General features: G+C 37.0%; 2 protein-coding genes across 2 annotated transcripts in view; one reads left to right on the forward strand and one right to left on the reverse strand.

Moving 5' to 3' along the window:
* Positions 1-388: 388 nt before the first annotated feature.
* Positions 389-20,343, reverse strand: LOC144251077 (dihydrofolate reductase-like). Its single transcript, XM_077794203.1, has 6 exons — positions 20,244-20,343; positions 19,848-19,897; positions 18,249-18,354; positions 11,596-11,722; positions 8,060-8,175; positions 389-540 (listed from the first exon to the last, which is right to left on the reverse strand). Exons 1-6 carry the CDS (start codon positions 20,327-20,329, stop codon positions 462-464), a joined length of 564 nt encoding a protein of 187 aa, XP_077650329.1. The 5' UTR covers positions 20,330-20,343; the 3' UTR covers positions 389-461.
* Positions 20,344-20,552: 209 nt separating this feature from the next.
* LOC144250942 (DNA mismatch repair protein Msh3-like) overlaps positions 20,553-25,280 on the forward strand; it is a 47,743-nt gene continuing 43,015 nt past the window's right edge. The window contains 2 exon segments of the mRNA XM_077794108.1: positions 20,553-20,755; positions 22,461-22,581. Of these exon segments, the coding sequence (XP_077650234.1) occupies positions 20,555-20,755; positions 22,461-22,581 (322 nt within the window). The 5' untranslated portion in view covers positions 20,553-20,554.

A 25,280-nucleotide genomic window follows, 5' to 3' on the forward strand; every position in this document is an offset into this window, starting at 1 on the left:
CCCTGAGTGAAAACAATGTTTATTTAGAAGTAGGATGTGAAAAAGAAAAAGAAGAAAATTCACAGTTTTTACCTTGATCTAATTTTCTTTTAAAAAAATGAGTTCTAGCACTTCTGTTTATAATCCATTTCTGCCCTTTGAACTAATCTATCTAGCTCCTATCTCTAAGGACCCTAGTGCCAACTCATGCTATAAGTTGACTGCAGCTGTCTTGCAGATAGGTAGGCAGGTGTTAGGTACTCAGTCCAGACTTTGGGGGAGAGCCAATGAAGGAAACTTATAGCAAGAAAGAGCAAGAAATGCTTCCTAAATGATATTTTATATGACCTAGTATGACTGATGGAGAATAAAACATGCTGCTTAGAAATCATTAACCACACAAGTCTTTTTATTCTAATGTAAAAATACAGAATTTTTTAGAGGGAAGGATAACATGAAATAAATCAGAAAACATCTTCACATTAATCAGTCTTTTCATATACTTCAAATTTGTACTTAATGCCTTTCTCCTCCTGGACCTCAGAAAGAACACCTGGGTATCTGCAAAAGAAAAAGATGTATAATTAATCCCTCAAAAACATAGCTTCCCTGAATCTCAACCAAAAGGCATCAATGGTGATAAAGCAAGGTAAGATTTTTCTTCTTGTAGGTAAGCCACTGTTAAGGTAGACAAATATCAGGCAAATATAATACATATGCAAATAATAAGAAAAAAACCTACAAAACTATGTATATAAATTTAGAAAATGAAAGTTGTGATTTCTCCTCCTTTTCTTCTGATTCCTAATTCTTTCCTCAAAAACTAACCACCATAGCAGTTCCCTAGTATATTTCTATTCTGTCATCAAGGGAATATGAAAATTCCTAAGAATTCTTTGTAAGTTTTATAGCTGATAAAAAATTTCTTATGTAAGCAAAAGAAAATGAAATATAATCTATAGTTGTTTAAAGCAAAAACCGAAGTCATGTGTCTGGCATGGTGACAGATTCTCAATTCCTGTTTACTCAAGAGACGTGCATCATAAGGCTCTAATTCTGCAATGTATGGCACATTGCAATTTCTTGGCTAGAATCAGGATGAATTCAATCTTTCCTCTTCCCTCTTACTTGACTCTTTACTCCCTTTAGTTTCCCATTCAAAACCCAGGTTGTAACCCAATCAATAAATGGGCTAAGGAACTGAAGAGATACTTCACAGAAGAAGAACTACAACTGATCAAACATGGAAAGATGTTCAACATCTCTAGTGATTGCAGAAATGCAAATCAAAACTACTCTAAGATTCCTTCTCACTCCAGTCAGAATGGCAATCATCAAGAATACAAGCAACAGTAAGTGTTGGTGACGATGTGGGAAAAAGGCACACTCATTCATTGCTGGTGGGATTGCAAATTGGTGCAACCACTATGGAAAGCAGTCTGAAGATTCCTCAGAAAACTTAGAATGGAACCACAATCTGACCCAGCTATCCCACTCCTTGGTTTATACCCAAAGGACTTAAAAACAGCTTATACTACAGTGACATAACCACATCAATGTTTACAGTAGCTCAACTCACAATAGCTAAACTATGGAACCAACCTAAATACCCTTCAACAGATGAATGGATAAAGAAAATGTGGTACATACACATAATGGACTATTACTCAGCTTTAAAGAAGAATGCAATTATGGCATTTGCAGGTAAATTGATGGAGCTAGATGATATCATGTTAAGTGAAATAAACCAAAACCCCAAAACCAAAGATGGAATGTCTTCTCTGATAAGCAGATGCTAATCCACAATGGGGTGGAGGGGGGGGGGAGAATGAAGGAAATTTGGATTGTGCAGAGGGGAGGAGGTGTGGTATGGGAAGGATGGTGGAATGAGATGGACATTATTACCATACATACATGTATGATTACACTACTGGTGTGACTCTACACCATATTCAGCCAGAGGAAGGAGAGGTTGTGCTCCATTTGTGTACAATGTGTCAAAATGCATCGTACAGTCATGTATAACTAATTTGAACAAATTAAAAAAAAAGTCTCCTAAAAGCATCTCCCAGTCAATACTTAACAATCCTCACTCTAATTATTCTTTTTTTTTTTAAAGAGAGAGAATTTTAATTATTTTTTTTTTTTTAGTTTTCAGCAGACACAACATCTTTGCTTATATGTGGTGCTGAGGATCGAACCCGGGCCGCACGCATGCCAGGCGAGCGAGCTACCGCTTGAGCCACATCCCCAGCCCTCTAATTATTCTTTATCTGGAGGGTAACCCAACCCAACCCACACTTATGATAATAATTCACTTTTGTTAATGATAATAAATTCACTTTTGTTTGCTTGAGGGGAAGGAAAGCCTATTATCCCTCCCCCTCAACACACACACTTCTTTTTTCACAACTTAATAACTCGTCAAGTAAAAAAGTACAATCCAAAACAAAAACAAAAACAAAAAACCCCAGGTTGTCAGCTGAAGACTGCTCTGACCATTCTGCCTCCTATCAACATTTTTATTTCACTCTAGATCTTAGTGTTTTTTCTTAGTGTCCTGGAGGCTGCACCCATTTGCTCCAGTGGGGGTCAGCAGCAGCTGTTTAACATTCACTCTGTGAGTGTCCCCGGATTTGCTGTGTGACCTATCTCCAGGCCTGACTGGTATAAAAAGGCTTCATTATGGTAAAGAATTCTCATTATGGTAAAGAATTCAGCACTAGGCCTGACCCAGTAAGTTTTCCACAAATGCTACCCATTACTACTGGTTTATTTTGCCCCCTAACTATTAGACAAGGGTGATACAGGAAAACTTTTTTCTCTCATAATATACATGAACATTGCTCAGTAAAAATAAGCATTAATTTTTGTTAGCTATGTTTTTATTTTGCAACCATTTCCTTAGCTATTGCTGTCCCACTATTTTAGTAGTAACCTCTTTTTTTTTGAACAAATGATTTTTACTAGGCCAATTTTAAACCATAATTTTAGTCTCTTTGAAATGAGTCATGAAGAGTAACATTTACATATTTTTTTTCATGTGTAAAATTCTCAGGAGTGTCAAGACTGTCAGTTAATAAGACAAAAACAAAGCAGTAAGAAGTTCTTTCTAAAATCATGAACAATAACACTTAAAATGACTGTGCTTTTGGCTGAATATGATAAGTAGCCATGGTATTAATGTAGATCTTCTCTGTGAAAATAAAATTTATTTCTGCTTGTTGCATTTTTCTTTCTCTAATATCTACACATTCAGTCTAATTTAATAACAGTTATAATTACATTTCCTAATCATCATTCCAAACTTTTTAAAGAGCAAACTGTCTATGATCCACACTTGGATGCTGAGTTCAAGTCTGACAGGATTTGGAAACACCACCTATTTGTTAGGAACCACCCACCCAGAGACTCCCCATTTAGCACCTTCAGGCACCGAGAAAGCCAATAAGTAAGAATCAATATCAGATCTAAACTGACAAAGCACCACAAGAATAACCCAGAGACGATTTTATGGAAAGTTTAAGAGGTAAACAGAGTTCCTGAAACAGTTTCCCATAAAAAACAAATTGCAGCTAAAATAAAACCAGGAAGCAAAGGTGTTGGAGGGAAGGGATATAAAAATACTGTGGACAAATATGCCAGGAACTTGGACAGTCAGGAAGTAGTGGGGTCAGAAGAGGAGACATCAGTTCACCTGAAATCTAATTCTACCTATAAGGTTTTCGTGTGTCAGCTCTGGAGCCAATTACCACTTCTGTTATAGTTTGGACATGGTTTGTCCCTGAAGGGTTCAAGTGTTGGTCCTTAGTGAGGTAATATTGGGAGGTGTCTTTATGGACCTTTAACTGGGGGCAGGGGACAGGGACTACATGACAATGATGACAACCCTTGGTGGGAAGAACTCAGATTAATTAGAAGTATGCCCATGGACTGTAGGATTATACTCTCTCTCTGGCTTCTTATTTTGAGATGTGATCTCTTCTTCCCAAGTCTGCCCCTGCCCTTAGGTTCTCACCAATACCAAGCTGATGCCAGCAGCATGCCTTTGAACCTCCATAACTGTGAGCCAAATAAACCTTTTTTTCTAAAGTTAGCCTGCCTCAGGTATTTCATTATAGTAATGAAAACAGACAATTATAGACTCTAAAGGCCTGTTTTGGTCTTTATCTTTGACTAGGTGGTCACATGGAAGGTTTTTAAGTGGACAGCAAATTCTGTTTGGAGCTCATTAAACAGAAAACTGCTGATATAAAACACTTGGGCCTGCTGGTTTGGTTGGGCCTTCATGTGACAGTCTGAGATAGAAAAATTTCTTCCAAGATGAATGAGGACAGAGCTTGAGAGGACAGGCTAGCATAGTGTGGTTGAAAGAATAATTGCACAGAAAATGACCTATGGGAAAAAAGGCAGCCACAAAGTAAAACCATCTTATTTTGTTAATATCAACTTCTGCTCTTCGGTGTCTACCATTTGTGGCTTTATCTATTTTCTAATTTTATTCTCTTTTCATCTCACAATAGTTCTCACTGTCATTTTTATTTCATTATACTATTGCTTTCTTTTTTTTAAACCAAAAAGTATGGTGTTAATAAAAGACTGTGTTTGAACTGAAACCTATACAAACACAAGAAAATGGGGGTCCAAACTAAGGGGTTACTGTGGGAAAAGGGGGAAAATGGGAAGGGGTAAAAAGTGATCAAAGCTCACTTTTGGAGAGTAGGAAACGATAAGTTCTCTAATGTAGACAGATTTGGAGAGAAAGCTCTAGAATTGAGCATGGTTACAGACTTTAGGGACAAAGTACATTTACTTTGCAGGTTTCCTTTTTCTCTTCTCCTTGTTTTCCCCTTTAGGAATTCCCTCTACCCCATGTTAAGGGGGGCTGTTGTGATGTTAGTACAGGCCCAAAAGTACAGAGGACCATCACAACTTGCAGTGGAAGAGTTTCCTTCAAAGACTCTTCTGAAAAACAACAGAAAAATGAACACTTTCCAGCTCATTTTGTGAGGTTAGTGTTATCCTGATACCAAATCCAGGTGAAGACATAACAAACAAAGAAGCTCAATATCCCTTTTGATTACAAATGTAAAATTCTCAACAAAATTCTAGCAAATTGAATCTAGCAACATATAAAAAGGCTTATACACAATTACCAAGTGTAGTTTATCCCAGAAATGCAAGATTACCATGAAAATCAGTGAAGGTAATATAGTTTATTGATGGTATATTAAATTATTAATTAGCAAAAGACAAAGAACACATGATCACCTAATAGACTTAGAAAGTTACGTGGCAAAATCCAACACCCCTTCATGAAAAAAATACCAGATGAACTAGAAATAGAAGGAATCTTCCTCAGTCTGATAAAGGACATGTGTGACAACTCTACTTTATCGAGGAAGACTAAATCATTACCCTCTAAGACATCTGATCTTTTCGTCTTCCAGACAACATCATACTGAAGTTGTAGTCAGGCAATTAAGCAAGAAATTAAAAAAACATCTAAACTAGAAATTAAACTATCTCTATTTGAAAATGACATTATACCTTATAAATAAAATCCTAAGAAATCTACTAACAATTAGAACTATTGAATTCAGCAAGGTTGTAGGATATCAGATTAATAAACCCAAATCACTTGTATTTCTATTTTTTTTTTTCATTTTTTTTATTGGTTGTTCACAACATTACAAAGCTCTTGACATATCATATTTCATACATTAGATTGAAGTGGGTTATGAACTCCCAATTTTTACCCCAAATGCAGATTGCAGAATCACGTAGGTTACACATCCACAATATTACATAATGCCTTATTAGTAATTGTTATATTCTACTACTTTTCCTATCCCCTACTATCCCCCCTCCCCTTCCCTCACATCTTATCTCTCTACCCCATCTATTGTAATTTATTTCTCTCCTTGTTTATTTTCCCATTCCCCTCACAACCTCTTATATGTAATTTTGTATAGCAATGAGGGTCTCCCTTCATTTCCATGCAATTTCCCTTTTCTCTCCATTTCCCTCCCATCTCATGTCTCTAAACACTAGCAACAAACAGGAAATAAAAGGAAAAATAAAAGGAATTAAACACTAACAAAGAAGTACAAGACATACAACCAAAATTTTACTGACAGAAATTAAAGAGGACTTAAGTAAGTGGAAAGACATCACTGGCTCAAAGTCTGGAAGACTTAATATTGAAATGACAATACTCTCCAGAGTAACCTACAGATGACACCTATCAAAATCACAACTTGCTTTCTGGCAGAAACTCACAAACTGATCATAAAATTCATATGGAAATGCAAGGGACCCAGAAGAGCTAAACCAATCTTGGGAAAAAAAGCAAAGTTGGAAAAACTATACTTTCTGATTTCACAAGTTAGTAATGAAGACCTTGTGGTACTGGCATGAAGATATACATACATATCAGTGGAGCAGAACTGGGAGTTCAGGAAAAAAACCCTCATACTTATTGTCACTTGAGATTGTGCTGATGGTTGCACAACCCTGTAAATATACCAACACTAGTGAGTTAAACACTAGTATAATAAATGCTATGATATATGCAGGACATTTCAGTAAAGATGCTACATTTTTTTCTTTAAATCTGGAGAGGCAGAATGGTATTTGTTTTAAATTATCAAGGGTTCCAGTTTTGGAAAGTGTTCTGATTAAGAGTAGTAAGACTTGGAAAGATGGAAAGGTATTTAAATGAATCTGATTCACACAGTTGTTAGCAGCAAAGAGAAAGGTAAGAAATGAAGAAAAGTTGAGCTCAATATCCATATAATGTGACACTCAGCAATTAAAGCAGAAGAGAAAATACGTAAGGTATGACAAAGTTAAACAATTGATATTTACATAAATTTATATAAAATTTCCAAATGTGATTTTTCTAAGTAGTCACCTTTGGAGCCTAAGCAAAAGCCTGTATTTCAGCTGCTTAGAGTTCTTATACTTTTCAGTTTTCTTTAGAGTTAAGAGCTCAAGAAAAATCATTCACTTCATTTGATCCAAGGCTATTACTCCGTAGAGTAATAGACTATTATTCTAAAGCTTGGCCATCCATTTATTGACTTTGCTCTGAAGGTTCATTTAGGGGGCATTTCAAAAACAAACTCACATTCAAGGGATAATTACTAGATACAACTGAGAATATCTGCAAGAATGCTCTAAAAGCTGGTCTAAAAGGGTTGATATAATTAATCTTTTTCTCTCTATAGAATATGGCTGAAATGTGCTTTTAAACTAAAAATGTTGTGAGCTTTCAAGATTTAGCAGCCTCATGCTGGAGTCACAACTGCACAGGAAGGCAAGTATAACTTCTCTCCATCTCCACTATTGCTACCACCTTTATCTGAGTCCCCTCAACCTTCATCTGAATTACTAACTGGTCTCCTTGCTTCACTCTTGTCCCCCTGCAGTCCATTCCCATAAAGCAGCTAGAACATTGTCACTCTCCTTTCAGACTCTCTAAACCTGCACCCAGTTTGACCCTTGTTGGCCTCCCCCTTGCTCCCACTGGCCACAGTAGCGGTCAGACTCAGGGAAGAGGCCAACCTCATTTCTGCCTCAGCCTCTGAACTAGCTATTTCTGGTTCCTGGAATTCTCTTCCTGCTATTACATGGCTGGCTTCTTCACATTTAGATCTCACTATAGATGTCATTCTTCTGAGAGGACTTCTCAGACTACTCCATGTCTATCACATCCCAATGTTTTAGTTCTCTACCCAACACCTCTTTTGATGACTGTCACTTGTCATTCCCCCTGACTAGAAAGTGTATCTCCAGGGGGTCAGCAATATCATCAGGCCTAGTCAACACTATTTCCCCAGTGCCTATGTCATGTCTGACTCTCCTAGGTTGAACTGAATACATTAATTCTAGATTTTATTGACATCATTAAAACCTGAGCATTTCCAGTATACTGAAGACGTCTAAAGATTCCTAACTTTATCTATATACAATAACACATTCCTACTCTGAACTCATTCTGAAAGAAGAAAATGTTCTTTTCTATAATTCTTACATAGAAAGTCCAAAAGCGCTTTAATAAGAACTTTATACTTACTCTGGAAGAAGTTTATATTTCTCCAAATCAATTTCTGGGAAAAATGTGTCACTTTCAAATTCCTGCATGATCCTTGTCACAAACAATTTAATATGGCCTGGTTGAATCATGGCTTCCTTTGAAACAAAACAAAAAAGGCATCACTTTCCTTAATCTATATCATAAGACACTCTAAGATTTTTGTTTGTTTTAGTTACGAAAGAAATGCCTTATACTAGGCCTTAAAGACTTGTTTATTACTGCCAAAGTATACTACATAAATACCCTATTCTTAAATCTGGGATCCTCTAAAATGTGCCTTAGTTACCTTAAGAATGGAACTAATCATAATCGATAATTATTATATTCTGGTCTCTAGTTTGCTTATGAGAAATACTTTTTAATTTAAGAATTCAGTTTGGTTGTTTTCCTTTGGCTGCTCTTTTAAGAGTTAATCTGGGGCTGGAGTTGTGGCTCAGCGGTAGAGCGCTTGCCTAGCATGTGTGAGGAACTGGGTTTGATTTTCAGTACCACATGAAAATAAATATAGATGAATCAACAACTAATAAAATATTGAAAAAAAAAAGTTAATCTGAATGTGTAAGGCCCAGGGCCACCAAAAATGAATGAATGAATGAATGAATAAATAAATAAATAAGGGACATTAATCCAAAGTTATCAAGTTATTTTCCAAAGAAAAACTTACACATGTATATCCATACAAGATAGTACAGTTTCATGGGATCTTGACTACTGAACACCAAGGGCCTACTCAGTACACTCATAAAATTTAATATTGCTTTCTTTCCTCAATACAGTAATTTAACATGTCTCTTGTTGCTAACAACTATAGCCTTTTTTGTTAAATGATTTTTCTAACTACTATCTACAGTTTTATTGACAGTTTCTACAGAAAGGATTGCTCTCAAACAAATATCTTAAAAATTTTAATAAACAGTATGAATCCTTTACAGACCCAACAAAGCAATAACGCTTTTTGTGTATTTTGCTTTGCAGTAATAACTCGATTCTCAAACATGTATAGATTATAAGAAAAATATTTTTATATGCATACATACATATGTAAAATTCCAGGTGTTTGTTATTCTTAAAGTTCCAAATAAGGGAACTGAACAAATTTTATTTTGAAAACTTATATTTATATTAAACCATTGTTATCTTTGCTACAACCAAATAAATATTCTTTTTGTGTGTGTGTGTGTGGTGCTAGGGATTGAATCCAGGGCCTCATACATGCTAGGTAGGCATTCTACCACTGAGCTACATTCCCAGCCCCTAGTAATTGTTACTATACAAAACAAAACAAAACAAAACAAATAAAAACAAACCAAAAAACAAACAAACCAAAAACCCGAAAAACTGAGTGGGACACTGAACAAATTTTATTTTGAATACTTAAATTTGTATTAAACCATTGTTATCTTTGCTACAACCAAATAAATATTCTATTCTTTTTTTGTGTGGTGCTAGGGATTGAACCCAGGGCCTCATGCATGCTAGATAGGCATTCTACCACTGAGCTACATTCCTAGCCCCTAGTAATTCTTACTGTACAAAACAAAAAAAACAAAACAAACAAACAAACAAACAAACAAACAAAACCCAGAACAACTGAGTGGGATTAACCAATCACATCAGCATTTTAAGTTCTATATCAAAGTTGATGGTGTGAGGCAAACTTTCTGTGAATAGTCAGGCAGTAAACACTTTAGGGTTTGAGGGTCATACGGTTTCTTACTTTTATAGGCAGAAGCAGCCACAGACAACACTAAACAAACAAGTGGGGCTGTGTTCCAATGAAACTTTATTTACGTGGTACTTGGGAAGAACAGCCTGAATGACTGAAAGCAGCTGTGAAGAGAGGCACGTGAATAACACAAATCACCTGAAGGCTTTATTTCCTTATACAAAAGTCATTTTATATACATGCTTTTAAGTACTTAGTGCTTATTAAAAAGTACAATTTCAAGTGATATGATTTGAGTAACTCAAAATGTGATAAATAATAAAATGAACTTGTTTTCTAGAAGAAATTCATATGTGGATGGAAAGATTAAAGAAGAAAAATGTTCATTTCCCCTTATTACAATGGGGAAAAAATAAGAGATTGTGGAATCAGGAACATAAGAAACTGAGAGTTTTTATAATCCCTTCTAAGATCCCGGAATACCTCTTCTTTCACAAATAATTTCAGTGTATATTTTACCCTAAACCCCAAGAAGTAGGGACTGATTTTTCTTTTCCCTCTAAAAGTTACCCTTTCAATAGTGCTTTTTTTGGGGGAGTGGGGTGTACCAGGGATTGAACTCAGGGGCACTCATCAACATTCTCAGTCCTTTGTATTTAGAGATTTAGAGACAGGGTCTCACTGAGGTGCTTAGTGCCTTGCTGTTGCTGAGGCTGGCTTTGAACTTAATATCCTCTTGCCTCAGCACTGTACCCAAGTCAAGAGCCAAAGAATTCTACTTAGTATCCTCATTTTTTTTAAAAGCTGGAAGTCAATTTGTATCAGGAAAAAAAAGAATTCTTCTTTAACACACTATTTACCACCCCCCTTTTTTTAAAGAGAGAGAGAGAGAGAGGGAAAGAGAGAGAGAATTTTTTAATATTTATTTTTTAGTTTTTGGCAGACACAACATCTTTGTTTGTATGTGGTGCTGAGGATTGAACCCGGGCCGCACACATGCCAGGCGAGCGTGCTACCACTTGAGCCACATCCCCAGCCCAACTATTTACCCTTTTGATCTGAAATCATGAAACCCTTCTCTTATGTCCTAAAATTAAATGAAAATTATTGAGGAAAAGCTTTCTGCTTTTAACAAATTCATATACATCTAGTAAGTATATATCAACTAGACCCCTACTCTTTTCTCAGTGAGATTTTCATCCTGTAAGAGAAGGTATATAACAGCTTATTTAGGGCATGGGGATGGGGGTGGAGGTAGAAACTAGTACAGTGCAAATGCAAATCTTGGGGAGACATTTAGAATGGTTCTTAAGCTGTAAATATTAACTAGTATTTTGAATTGAAAATAAAGTGGTATGTGGGGAGATGTTGTTTAAGGGACACAAAATTTCAGTTAAATAGGAAGAATAAGCTCCAAAGGTCTATCATGCAACGTGATGACTTTAGTTATTACCAACCTTATATTGTACTCTTGAAAATGGCTCAAGAATGATTTTAAGTGTTCTCACCATAAAAAGTGAGGTGTTATATTTATGCTAATTGGCTTGATTTAGCCATTCCACAAAGTATACATATAAAACATGTTGTACACAATAAGTAAATACAACTATTAATCAATAAAAAGAAAATAGACTCATATAGACCAAACATTTTACTTTTACATTTTTATTTAGTTTATGTTGCAGGGACAAAATCAAATAATTCAGAATGACAAAATATCTTTTTTAGAGATAACGTACTGTTTCTTATGCTTATGGCTTAATGTTTCCTCCCAACCTCCCTTTAAATGTCAAGAGAACTAAAAGAAAGTAGGGAACATTTCTTTTTATTTGTAGATAACTCTACTTACCTTATAAACAGAACTGCCTCCTACTATCCAAATCATGTCTATTTTACTTGCTAATTCTGGCTGCTCAGTAAGTTTTAAGGCATCGGTCAGACTTTTGGCAAGAAAATGAGCTCCTTGTGGAAGTTCTCTAAAAGTAAAAGAATTACATACAATTTTTGTAAAACCCATCCATATTAATCAAATTATATGAATAGGAAGCAGTGATTATAAAACCAAAATCATCATAAATATGAATCCTTTAAAAAAAGTATGGCCTACAATCAATACCTACCTACATTTGTACATCTAGGGTCCATATGTTAATCAAAATCACATGTGATATAAAGTCACAACAGTAGTCTCTAAAGTAGTGGCATAAAGAATTGTGAGGGGACATGAGACAACTTTCTGGGGGTTACCTTTTCTGTATCTTTGATAGGGGCTGGGTTACACAGGTATACACATTTATCAAAACTTTAATAAATGTACATTTAAGACTTGTGCACCTCATTGTAATATTTACCATAAAAGAAAAAAAAACTGTAGAGAAATACTGAATTCTAGTTAATTATATGTATGAAGAATAGAAGGCTGAAATTAATTTTGACATGCAAATATGAACAAGACAAACTGAACAGATGGATATGTGAAAAAGTTAACACAAAAAATGTTATTCGTAGAATCTAAGTGGTGGTATATAGCTATTTAAAGTTCTTTGTGTATGTTTGAAAATTTTCATAATGAAATATTGGAAAGAGAATGTTTGAGTGTAGAAAAGTTTGCAGCAATATTCAAACTGCTAATACCTTTGGGGAGTGGAAAAAAAAAAACTTTACTGTTCCAAACAAACAGAAATGGTTGAACTATTTGAAAATCAGTTTTTTGCTACTTATATAATTAAAAACCCAAAAGGGAAAAGTTCACATAAACAGTAAAATTATTGAACTAACAATCTCTCTCAACCTCCAAACCAATTATTGTTTTGGCAGGGAGGAGGGGGTCTAATTCCTTTTATAAATGAGGAAACATGCAGAACTAGGCTTTCATAGTAATTAAATATGGAACAAAAATTACAATCCAATGTCAAGGTCTTAGGCTGGTGCTTTAAAAAGATTACATAACTGCCTTTGAACTAGAGGTTATAACAATGATTAATCAAGAACTAATGGGGATTATTCATTCTCTTGGTTGCATCCTCCCTCTCCTCCTGAAATTTATTTTCCTTATTTCACTCTTTGTCATCTGGTAAAGGAGTTAGGATAGAGCAAAGAATATACTTTGGCTCAGGCTAGATAAAGAAATGGAGACCAGGGTGAAGTTAAATTAACTATCTCTTAAGGAATCAGGGCAGTCATAAGGGCTGAGTTGGACTAGGCTGTTCAGGGAGAAAACTTAGAAGTCAAAAATTTGGAATTGGAGAAGATAGTCTAGTTAATAAAGTACAGGACGACTGAAATAGTCATGGTGGTTTTATTAAGTAAAGATGCTGAAGTAAGGATGGATAATAAAGATGGAGTAGAATGGAAAATGGTGATACAGGAACTGACATGAGGAAAAACTGAAAGAAGCATTCTTTTTTATTTGTGGTACTAGAGACTGATCTCAGGGGCACTTTACCATTGAGCTACCTACCTGAAATTTCCTAAAATTCTTTATTTTGAGACAGGGTCTCACTAGATTGTCCAGATTGGCCTTGAATTTGTGATCCTCCTGCTTAGTCTCTTGAGTCACTGGGATTACAAGTGTGTGCCACCGTGCTCAGACAGGAAGCAGTATCCTTAAAGTGGGTGTATAATAGCAATATGACTTCCAAGGTGTTATAAATGGTTGGTGTGGACCTCAAAGAAAGGGGTGATAATTTTGTGAAGATTTCATTGCCCTTTGTAGTGAGTTTGCAAAAGCAAAAACCTGATTAAGGATTGGTTTCAGATTTAAGTTTTAGCAAAGGCTGGAGGAAATGCTTCTGCAAAATGTTGCTAAAATATTAGTTTAGAAATGTTTCACAGGAAACACTAGACCCCTAGATGGCTAAAAAAGAACAGGCAAAAAGTCCAGCTAATGTTTGAGTCTGTTAGTCCCTTTGCAGCACACATTGTAGAAAAGAACAGTGAATAACACATAGTAAACATTTTATATCATGCCTTGTTTCAGTGCTAATTTCCTGCCTATAATCTTTCTTCAAACCAATCTAGATTGGATTTTCCAAGAAGGGAGAGCTGGTATGTAACAGTATATGTATTCTGTGTCAAGACCCAAGTGGGTATTTTTGGTATCTTGTTTCTGACCAAGAGTTTTGTGATGATGAAATAATATAATGCACACAGTAGGCATTCCACTTAATATAAATACTAATCTTACGTAGGTACTATTCCTTTTTACAGGTGAGATTAAAGATGAGGGGTTAAGTAACCAATGATCACACAGCTAGGAATTGGTGGGCATGGTAGTTGAACTCCAGCAGCCTAACATTACAACAGATATTTAATGGGTGACCAGGGGCTTTAAGTGCCTGAGATACCAGGCCTGAGACATTGGGATGCTGGGGATTAGACTGGGCAACCCCCCTACTCCATGTCCTCTGGCCTCAAGCAGCCTTATCTGATTACTCCAGGCTGCTATAGAGACCTTATCCCTTCCCACTATGCTTGATGTGAAAGGTAAATGCATGGCAGATCAAATTCTGGCCTGATATCTTTGGGGACGGCTGGGATACTACTTAATCACAAAAGCCTCAGACTAGAATGGTGTCTTATGTAGAATTGAGAAATAATGTTCAACTTGAGACCATTTATACTCAGCTTTTAAAAATTTGATTTCCAACAATTACCAACTGTTTCAAGTATGATCTATCCTCATGTGACCATTACAGATATTTATAGAAATTTATTTTCTGTAAATAATTAAGTGGGAAAAAAAAAAAACAGGTTGCAAACTTTTCCCGAGTGGGATTATTCTCTTTCTATAAGTAACTTGTGAGCATTCCTTTTGAAGAGTTCTGAATCCCTACTATGCTATATCTATGTTAGATACCGGGACAAGAGATTTCAAAAACAAAACAGTAGTCCTGGCACCCAAAAGATCATGATGGTAGTCAAAAGAATATCTCAGCAGTGGCCATAACATATGAAAAAGACACACAATGAAGATGTGCAGAGGATACTTCAGGAGTCCAGAAACAGTGCATCATCTGGGTTGGGGTGAAGAGGGAACAATGACTCTTTAGCTGGGTGTCAAAGAAGATAAAGACGTGCAAAAGCACAGAGATGACAGACTACCCACAGATTCTATTGATAGTTACAGTGCAGTTATTTAACACAAGAAAGCTGAGACAAAGTTGAGGGTAAAAGAATGTAATCTGTGGTGAGGATTAAAATGCTAATGGATGGGGCAATAGTACAAGGTCCTGAAGTCAGAGAAAAATAGAATTTAGAAAAAAGTGGGAGTTGAGGAAAATAGTAATTTAGATGAGATTTTTGTCTCACAATCAAGGAAAGAAAGAACAAAGTGTTATATTAAAATGAAAATGAGGGGATGGGGTTGTGGCTCAGTGGTAGAGTGCTTGCCTGGCACATGTGAGGCACTGGTTTGATCCTCAGCACCAAAGAAAGAAAGAAAAAAATTATTAAAAAAAAAGAAAAGAAAATGAGATCATGAATGTGTTCATTGTGATTTTGTTCATGTTAATATTTTCTAGAAGCTATAAATTTACAAGGTGTGGGGGTAGGAACTGACATGTAAGGTATCTTGTGAGCAGAAACTTTATATATAAAATTTCAGTGAACCTTCAAAAACTGTCATTATTAATCTACTTAGTATGTAAAGAAGTTTAGGTTTAGCAAACTTTTAGGTTTAACCTGCTGAAGGCCCCAAAGTTACTAGGTACCAGAGTAGATTTAAGACGCAAGGTCTGTCAGTGTTTGCTATGCTAAATTTATGAGTTGGAGAGATCTGCTTTAAGAAGCAGAGTGTGTGTTAATCACTAGAAAAGATATGAGAGTGAGATAAAAAAATATATATACATGATATAAAATTTAGATAACTTTCATGGATTGAAGATGATTTACAACATTTTAAATCATGGAAGATATTTTGGATTTTTTAGAGATGGTGTCAAGATGCATTGTAGTAAAAATTCTTTACTTAGTTTTTGGTACCAAATACTTTAAAAACCTGCTTTGTGTGATATAAATCACAATACCACACAATTCACCCTTTTAAAGTGTAAAAATTGGTGATTTTTAGTATATTTAGAGTTGTGCAACTACCACTAGTTCACAACAAAAAGAGACCTATTAGTAGTCACCCTCTCCATCCTTGGTTCTCTTAAAAAGTCACAATTTGTCCAGAAAGCTTTGGAAAAACACTTTCCCCCATCCCTCATTAACTAAATAGTTACCATAAATAAGTATGTTTGGCACTGAATTGAGGTTACTTAGAGGATTCAAATTCTTTCTGTACTGGGGAGGAGGTTAAAAAAAATTAAGTACCTTTAAAAACTTGCACAAAAAATAGTGGTTTCTGATTGTTAAACTCTGCCCTTTTGTGCAGGACCCAGCAGGTTCTCAGTATATGTGTGGAACTGGCTAACAAGCAGGGAGACAGGAGAACAACAACAAAAAACCCTAGTAAAATATTTTACTAACTGGCATTACTGTTTCTCTGGTATGCTTGATAATAAAGACTTCAAATTTTCTCAGCCCTAAAAAAAAGGGAAATACACCAAAAAATGTTATATATACATACGTAAGAAGCAGCTAAACCCAATTACATACACCACAGGGGGAATCATAAAAAAATTAGACTCATCATTTCAGGAGAAATCCTGGCTCAACTGAACATCCTCCCAACTGAGATTTCTTTATGTTTATTTTAGTTGAAGATAGTCATAAATAAACTTGAATAGTATTCATGTTATTAAAAGTCTCTGGGAATGGCAATATACTCTGTGAATTTGGTTTCTATGAAGAAAAGATATCATCAGAATATCCTAGCAACCAGGAGAAGGAATAGCATAAAGACCAAGGCAGATGGCAGGACACACATCAATGTATTTCCCATCACCCCGAGGAAATCAATGCAACCATCCTGGTAAATCTAGTTTTTTACCTATGACATTCTAGGACAGATGTGGCAGAAAATCTCTATGAGCCTGAATCTTTTAGCCTATAGCTGTACAATTTTTTTCATTCCCAGGGTATATTAACTTGGGTAGGCCATAGTTACTGGTTATTAAAAGAGTATTTCAAGTGGTGCTGCCAAGGTATTTTGTAGATGTGATAACATCTGTAATTAGTTGACTTTAATCTGGGTAGGCCTGATTCATCAATTCAAAGGCCTTAAGAACAGAGCTGAAGTTTCCTAGAAGAAGAAATTTTACCTGTGTTGCCTTAGCCCTGGCTAGAGAATTTCAGCCCAATGGCCTGCTCTAAAGAGTTTTGGTTTCACATACAACTGTGAAAGCCAATTCCTTGTAATAAGACTGATAAAAAGTGCCTGTATCCATAGTGACTCAGAAGGTTGAGGCAGGAGGATCACAAGTTCGAGGCCAGCCTTGGCAACATAGTGAGACCCTATCTCAAAATTTAAAAAATAAATAATCCTATGACCTGGAAGGCTGAGGCAGAAGAATTGCTAAGCCCAAGGCCATTCTCGATAACTTAGCAAGACACTGCCTCAAAAAAAAATCCATATAGATAAATATTTTCTGGTTGAACCCTAACTGATACATGCAGGAAAGGAATATTATGACCATTATGACCACTGTTGTCAAGCAAGTAGTACCTTATGATACTGGACTCTTATTGGTAACTACATTATTAGTTTAAGGAAGAATGCTCAACATTTTGATCCCAAACTTTCCCTTAAGTTTAATTTGCATTACCCCTCCACCAAAGCAAAACCATGAGGTATGGAAAATTATTTTAGTAGGTTAGGATCAATGCCACTATCAACAAAAAGAAACAAAATAGAAATCAGGATATACTACATGTGGTGTAAATGACATGGAAGCCACCAGAGATGACTTCATGGGGCAATAATTCCACACCCTGCTTTTCGCCTTGGCATTTCTGGCGTCAGGAACTATCTACTCCATTGTTAGCAGAAACCAACTAGACATGCTTTGTTCTCTAGACAATCCCTAGAGCCATTTTCAATGCTTTAAAATATTTTACCTTCAGACACGGGGAAATGAACACAAGTACAGTGATATTCGGGTAATCCAGTTAACTAGGAATAGCAGGGCATAAGATTATAACCACTTTTCGTCCATCCTAAAATTCACATCTTCTTATGTTTGTGTTAAGTCAACTGAAGATAGGATAATTGCTTAATTTTGGCAAATCCCAAAACTTGGATATTGTGATTTTATGTGAAATTAGGAAAAAGTTATTGATTATATTGTATAACTGATATTTAAGTTTATTGAAGGTTCAAGGTAACTTGCAAATCTATTAATATAACATTTCAAGGTGTTAAAATCCATTAGTCACTTAAGGAGCAGAATAAGTTGCCATGTGGTGTAACAACTTATTCATTTTCTGTAATCACCTTTGTGATATTAGGTAGCTTCACTAATAGCTACTTTTATACTATTTCATCTTGTCATATACTGGTATGCACTTTAATAAATGGAACATGACTTTCCTGTAGTGACTTTATATTATAGTACTTAGTTGAGTTCTCTACTGAGAACTATATTAATTCTGTCCTTTAAAGGTCGATTCTTTTCAGGAGTAGAGAACCAGGTCTTCCTACCCATAATCACAAGATTCTGTTTACCTATAAAATCACATGGAAAGGATAAATATATTTTGGGACTATACATATATTTTTAATCATATACACGTAGATATTTGTCATAGTGACATCTAGTGGATTTGCTTTAAAAACATTAAAACTTAAAACAGCTTTACAAAAATTTACATTTATCTTTCCTAACCTAAATATAGTAATTATTTTCCCCTCGGACTTTACCCAACTTGTATCCAATATTTAATTATAATCAATTGCAACTACGTATGATGTAGTAAAGAGGAAAGGTTTTGGGTTGAAGTGTTCTAATCCAATGCATTCTATCATTATTAACCAGGCATCCTCCGTCTTAACCAGTACTCCTCCGCCTTACTTTCCTTGGCTATGAAAATAGAGATAAGAATAGTGCCTACCTCTACAATTGTTGGGGGGATTAGACTTAGAACAATGTTCAGCATATGAGTAGTTATCATTGTTGGATAATCATGCTATTCATATTTGGGTACTTTGTAGATTTCCATCATCATATTTAAAAAAACAGTTCCTTAACAGTTTCCTCAATTTATCTTAAAACAGGTTAAGTTGAACTCTTGCCTTTTCAGCATTATACTTCCACAGATAATGCTTTTGTAGAAACCTGATATATATAGATTCCATTTTTGACTTCTTAGAAGGAAAAAAAACCTTGAGTCAAGACATTTGGATCAAAGAAATATTAGCAGATCATACTTAAGGATTCTTGAGAGGGATTTGTGTCCCTGGAGCTTTCCGCTCTTGCCATTTTGTCTCTACCAGTGACATAATAGCCAATTCCAAGGGCCTTATATCTTTTATTAACGTTATGCAGCATCTGCTCCCTCTGACTTTCCTTATTTATTCTGCCATTCCTCTTCCTATACCCACAAATACACATTTCTTAGGTTTTAAGCAGGGTATTCCTCCATTTTCATATTTTTTTCTTTGTTTACCCTCTTTTCTCCCATAGCTCAACTCACCTAGCTCTCTCTGTCTGAAATTGTCCTGGATGTCCTTACAGACAACTCAAAATCATCCTCATCACAATCGAACACCATTCTCCATTCCTTAATTCTTCTAGTCACTGAGACTCTCCCACACTGAAATGCTGAGAGTTCATCATTGATGCCTTCATGCATCATAATTACATTCCAAATAACTCATGTGGAGGATCCTGTAGCCACTCTCTTCATCTTTGCCCCAGTTCAGGTTTAACATCTCTCCCAGCAGCTCTTCCAAAGACCTCCTTTGGCCTCCATTTGGAGCGCTAACCTCCAATGTGAAGATCTCTGTTCAGCTGCCAATTTTGCAATACCTGAACTGTACATGTGCCCAGAATTTTTAAAAAAGGGATGCTTAATGAACCTTGGGAACTTCAGACAGATTTTTAGTAAGATTAAAGATCCCAGATTAACGTGAAGCTTTCCATTTAAAACAACAATTGCATTGGAAAACTTCAAGAAAAATCCTTGACAATCCCAAACATTTAAAAATGCCTTCATTACCTTCTACTGAAGGGGTTGTCGTCATTCTTTGGAAATACTTGAATTCATTCCTGCAAGTTAGAGAAACACAGCATTACTCAAAACATTATCTGGTTGGCTCGGGTTCTAATGCATGACAAACATTGTACTTCCCAGAGGGTGGTGTTCTCCAGGCCAGGGACTTTGCCCTAGGCCAGAGCACCACAGGGCAGAGGCCATGGCAGGGAAGCAGGATCCGGTGGGAAATCAACAATTTGGCTTTGTGCTATAGCCGCAGAGGCCACCTAGGGTCTACATGCCCTTGTCCATTGGAACTGGCTCCAGTTGGCCAGTAGGCCCTGTGCGTCCCTGCCCAGGTGACCAGATTAAAGCCAGTGAGCGCAGCCTTTGTACCCTCACCTCCAGCCCGGCCGATACCTGAGCGGGGGCCAGGGCAGGTCCCTGTTCTTGCCGATGCCCATGTTCTGGGAAACGGCGACAATGCAGTTTAGCTGACGAACCATGACAGCAGCAGTGATCACCCAGCTCCCCTGCTACACCCGGATTCCGCTCTGCGGGAAATGATAGCCACTCCGCCCCCTCTGTCTCATTTGAGAAGGCAAGGCCCCGCCTCCGCCCCGCCTCACGGCAAGGTCGCGGCGTGCTCGCTCCCGCAGACTCCCTGGAACGGCAGCGGGCTCGCGCTACCGGCTGGGCCCTGTAGGCGGGCCACCACTACCTGTCCTGCGATGTCTCGGCGGAAGCCTGTATCGGGCAGTCTTTCTGCAGCCGGCCCAGCCCATGGGAGACAAGCAGTTTTGAGCCGATTCTTTCACTCCACGGGAAGTCTCAAATCCATTTTGTCTCCTACGGAAGCCGCAGCAAAGGCAAACCACGGCTCCGCAGCGCCCTTAGCGTCCACCGCCCAGCCTCATTTGCCGCTGCTGGTGGTGGGTTCGGTCCAGGGCGGGGCGGGGCCATCGGGTGGGGCGGAGCTTGTGAGAGGAATAGGAGGAGGTGGCGACCCTGCGCGAGAATCCCCGAGATGATGGGGCCGGAAGAGAACTGGAGAGGCGGGCCGGGGAAGCAGAGGCTGGGAAACCCCAGCTGGGTCCACGTCGTAGTGTGGCTGAGAGATTGCATTACCTCTTTTTTTTTTTCTTGTTTTTTGCATCACCTGTTTTGAGGGAATAGATTTGAGGCCAAGGTCCCTCTGGTTGTTAAGAGGAGACCTGAAGGGAATTTCCATTCTGACGAATGGAGAGTGCCAGTTGGTCTGGCATACTTGTGTCTTTTAATTCTCCCTCTTTTCTTTCCTGGACTGATGTTTGAAAAGGGGCTTCTCTCCACACGCTTGGTTGGGTGACTTTAAGAAATCTGCTCATATGTAGTTCTTAGGACTGAACAGCGTTGCTGAATATTTCAAATCACTGTGGGCTGAAGCTGAGTAGTGGTCACGATCTTATAGTTCACGTCTTAATGTGTGACGTTCAATTTGGATGTATAAAGTGTCTATAAATGCCAATGGTTAATCATTGGATACTTTGTTGCTTGCCAATCTTTTTTTAAATATTATTTTTTAGTTATAGGTGAACACAGTATCTTTAATTTATTTTTATGTGGTGCTGAGGATGGAACCCAGTGCAGCACGCATGTTAGGCGAGCCCTGTACCTCTGAGCCACAACCCCAGTCCCTGTTGCTTGCCAATCTTTAGTGAAATAAACTAAGATTTTTTGTTTTGTCCTTCCTTCCTTCCTTCCTTCCTTCCCTCCTTCCCCTCCCCCTCCTCCTCCTCCTTCCCCTCCCCTCCCCCTTCCCCCTTCCCCTCCCCCTCCCCCTTCTCCCCTCCCCCCTCCTCCTCCTCCTCCTCTGGGCTTTCCCAAGAGGGAGTCTTCCCTAGGGTACACTGTATACTTCCCAAACTAAGGGTGTGTGGAAGGGGATTACAGACTGAATTTTAGTCACAACCACATTTTAATGGAGTTACAACTAATCTGCTTTAAAAAGTTCTCTTCATTTACATTTCTTTCCTATAGTAATTGCTCCTCTCTTTTCCTTTTTTTTTTAAGGATGACCTAATTTTCACGAATTCACCAAAATTTTATTTTGTGTCTACCATTTAGAGACTATTTGGTGAAGGACTTAAATTTTTGTCAGGTTTCCTGCCAATAGATAGTTCATAGTCTTGTGGCAACTTTAATGGTGAACATATTGTATTTAAACAGCACATAGTTAAATATTGATTAGTATTTAAAAAGTGATATTGTTTATTTAATCTTTGGCTCCTAATTTTGGCTTTGATAACTACTATTTTATTTTTTAGGGGTATTTTATTTAACATGTAAGTGGGGTGAATCAGGTTTTATAATTTGAGATAAGTAAAGGCTGATTGAGTAAAGGAAGGTATTATATGGCTTAGTTTCATTTATTCTAGCAAGACTAGAGGTTCTGAGGCTCATGACCTGCCAGTTTCTACCCTGTCTTTGATGGGGGTAAAAACAGTTAACTCAGGACTTTCCAGAGCTAACAAATAATTCTATGAGGAATGGATTGCAGGGAAGTTGGTGTCATTCAGAAATAATGTTTAAATTACTTCACATACATTAAGCTTTCACAGAATAGATAACACCTCATTTTGTGACCTTTGTCTGTAGGCTACAGAAGTTAACAAAGGAAAAAAAAGAACGCTGGAGAAAGATGGGCCTGTTAAAAAGAAAGCAAAGAAAGTCCAAGAAAAGGAAGAAAGAAATGACTTGGTAATGCCTGGTAACCCTGGTGAGTCTGGGCAATGATTCTTCTCAGCAGTCATGGCTCTGATATTCTTCAGTTTTTCTGGATGGCAGAGAAAGCTCTTTGAGGGTTGAACCTTTGTTCTTTTTGGACAATGATCACTATTGTGCTTGAGTTTGTGGTGATATGTATAGGAGGTGAGGGGGGATGGTGGAGGAGCTGGAGTTCTGCAATTTGGCTATAATTCTCCCAACTTTCTCTTTTTTTCCACTCTAACCATTTTTGTCATGTTTTTAAAAATGAGATATTCTTGTTATAAAAATTTCAAACAGTACAGAAATTTGGATGGTAGACAGTGAAAGACCTTCCCTTTTAGTGAGGTCTACTGCTCATTGTTTGGGTACTGTGTGTTGTTCCAGATTTTTCTATATTTACACACACATATGTGTGCACAGCATAGACCCACAAATTAGTTAATTAGTAATAATTTCATAGTTTACATATTATATTATTAACAAGAAATGTTAATTAAAACAAAACAAAACAAAACAACAACAACAACAACAAAAAAACAGCATTGCTGAGCTTCTGGACTTCCAGAGGTGATTTTGGGTGTAGATGATTGAGTGAGCAGATTTTTTCTAGTTTTTGGCTCCAGAGATTTTGTGATAAGAAGAGACAGGGAATCCATCTTTATTCATAATTCCCAGGACATAAAACAAATAAATTAACAAAATGTCCCATTTCATTGAAGATAACTTGTCTATACCGCTAGAGATAATAAGTCAGATACTTATTTTTCCATATAAATGGTAAAACTTGGATTTAGGGCCAACATGAATAAGAACTAACTACAAAAATGGAGATGTATGACTAATGAGAAAAATATATCTGATAACATCTGATAATACCATAGTCCTTTTCTTTTATGGAGGGGGCTTGAAGGAGGCATGACTTGACAGATTTGCCACTGGTTAATTTTGCATTTTCTGGGGCTCTTTGCCGTTTTTCTTTTTGTTTCATTGCTCTATATAGACCTGATTGTTCAGTTTTTCAGTAAATTCTATTAGCAGTGAGTGTTCTTTTTTAAAAGTCTGCTTTTATTCTAAAGCTTCTTGTAGCTCATTTATTCTTCCTAAAAACTTTGTTTTATTTTCTTTTATAGAGGAAAAGGTAGATGACAGGTGAGGAGAACTGAGGGCTGCCATAGTTAAGTGGCTTAACGGGGGCCACACAGGACAGTTGAGATTAGAAATTGTTGAAATTAAAATGCTTGTCATTTGTTAATTCTGGGTTACCGGGGTTGTGACTCAGTGGTAGAGCGCTTGCCTAGCATGTGTGAGACACTGGGTTCAATCCCCGGCACCAAGTAAAAATAAACAAACAAAGAAAAAAGATATTGTCTCCATCTATAACTAAAAAATATTTTAAAAAATTTGCATTCAGAAGGTGGGTATCTGTTCTGTCCCAGGGTGGTTGTCATCATCATAGTCTCCTCCTCCTCTTCCTCCTCCTCCTCCTCCTCCTTCTTCACGATCTTTAAAATACAGTTCTCATACCATATAGTTCACCAATTTAATGACTTTTAAGTTGTTCCAAGATTTGTGCAAACATTATCAAAGTCAATTTTAGGGCCTTGGGATGTGACCAGTGGCAGAGAGTACTTGTGTAGCATGCATAAGGCCCTGGGTTTGATCCCTAGCACTGAGGCTGAAGGCTGTGGCAGGGAGTCAATTTTAGAACATTTTCATCATCCCCAAAGAAGACCTATACCCAGTCACAGCTACGTTCGTTTCCTTGTAACACTCTCCAGCCCTAGGCAACCACTAATCTACTTTCTGCTGTAGATTTATCTATTGAAATAATTTCATATAAATGGAATCATACAATTTGTGGCTTGTTGTATATGGTTTATTTTCTTTAGTATCATATTTTCAAGGTTCATCTGTGTGATAGCAGTACTTCATTCCTTTTTTAAAATTAATTTATTTTAAGTTGTAAGAAACATAAAATTCACCATCAACCATTTCTAAGTGTGCAGTTTAGTGGTATTTAGTACAATTAAATTGTTCTATCATCCCTACTATTCATCTCCAGAACTTTTTTTTCCTTTTGCATTTCTAAAACTCTACCCATTGAATAATAACTCCCATTCTCCCACCTCCAGTTCTGGCAGCTACCATTCTGCCACAACCTGCCAAGCATCAACAAAGGAGCTTGAGTAGGGGTGACTGGAGATGGAGAAAAACACAAAGAAAAAGAAAACATTTTTAAGCAAAGCTAAGGCCAGGTGGGACACTGCCCTCTAATGGAGGAACAGTGACCTGGAACTAGCTCTGCAAATTTATTATATAGGGTCTCATAATCAGGAAGTTAAACTATAGAGGCATTGTAAATTGTTCAAGGCTTCTGAGTTATCAAGAGGCTTCTTTGTGCACTAAAAAGTTACAGAGATAGAAACATTTTTATGATTATCCTGCTGCACCCAGGAAGCCCACTGTACTGGAACGTCTGATAACTGTTAGCATCAGAGCCAAGTGTCAAGGCTGTTAACCTCTTTGCTTTTTGGCAAGAAATGTTTCCCAGGCTTGGCTTTTTCCAACACTGCAGGATCAGCCAATGACTATGGGTTCATCTGCTCTCCACACCATTCTACTTTCTGCCTCTATAATTTCGACTGCTCTAAACTACATTCATTCTTTTTATTTCTAGGTAATATGCAACTGTATAGATTCATCTCATTT

Source organism: Urocitellus parryii, chromosome Y, assembly GCF_045843805.1.
Source record: "Urocitellus parryii isolate mUroPar1 chromosome Y, mUroPar1.hap1, whole genome shotgun sequence".
NCBI lineage: Eukaryota > Metazoa > Chordata > Mammalia > Rodentia > Sciuridae > Urocitellus > Urocitellus parryii.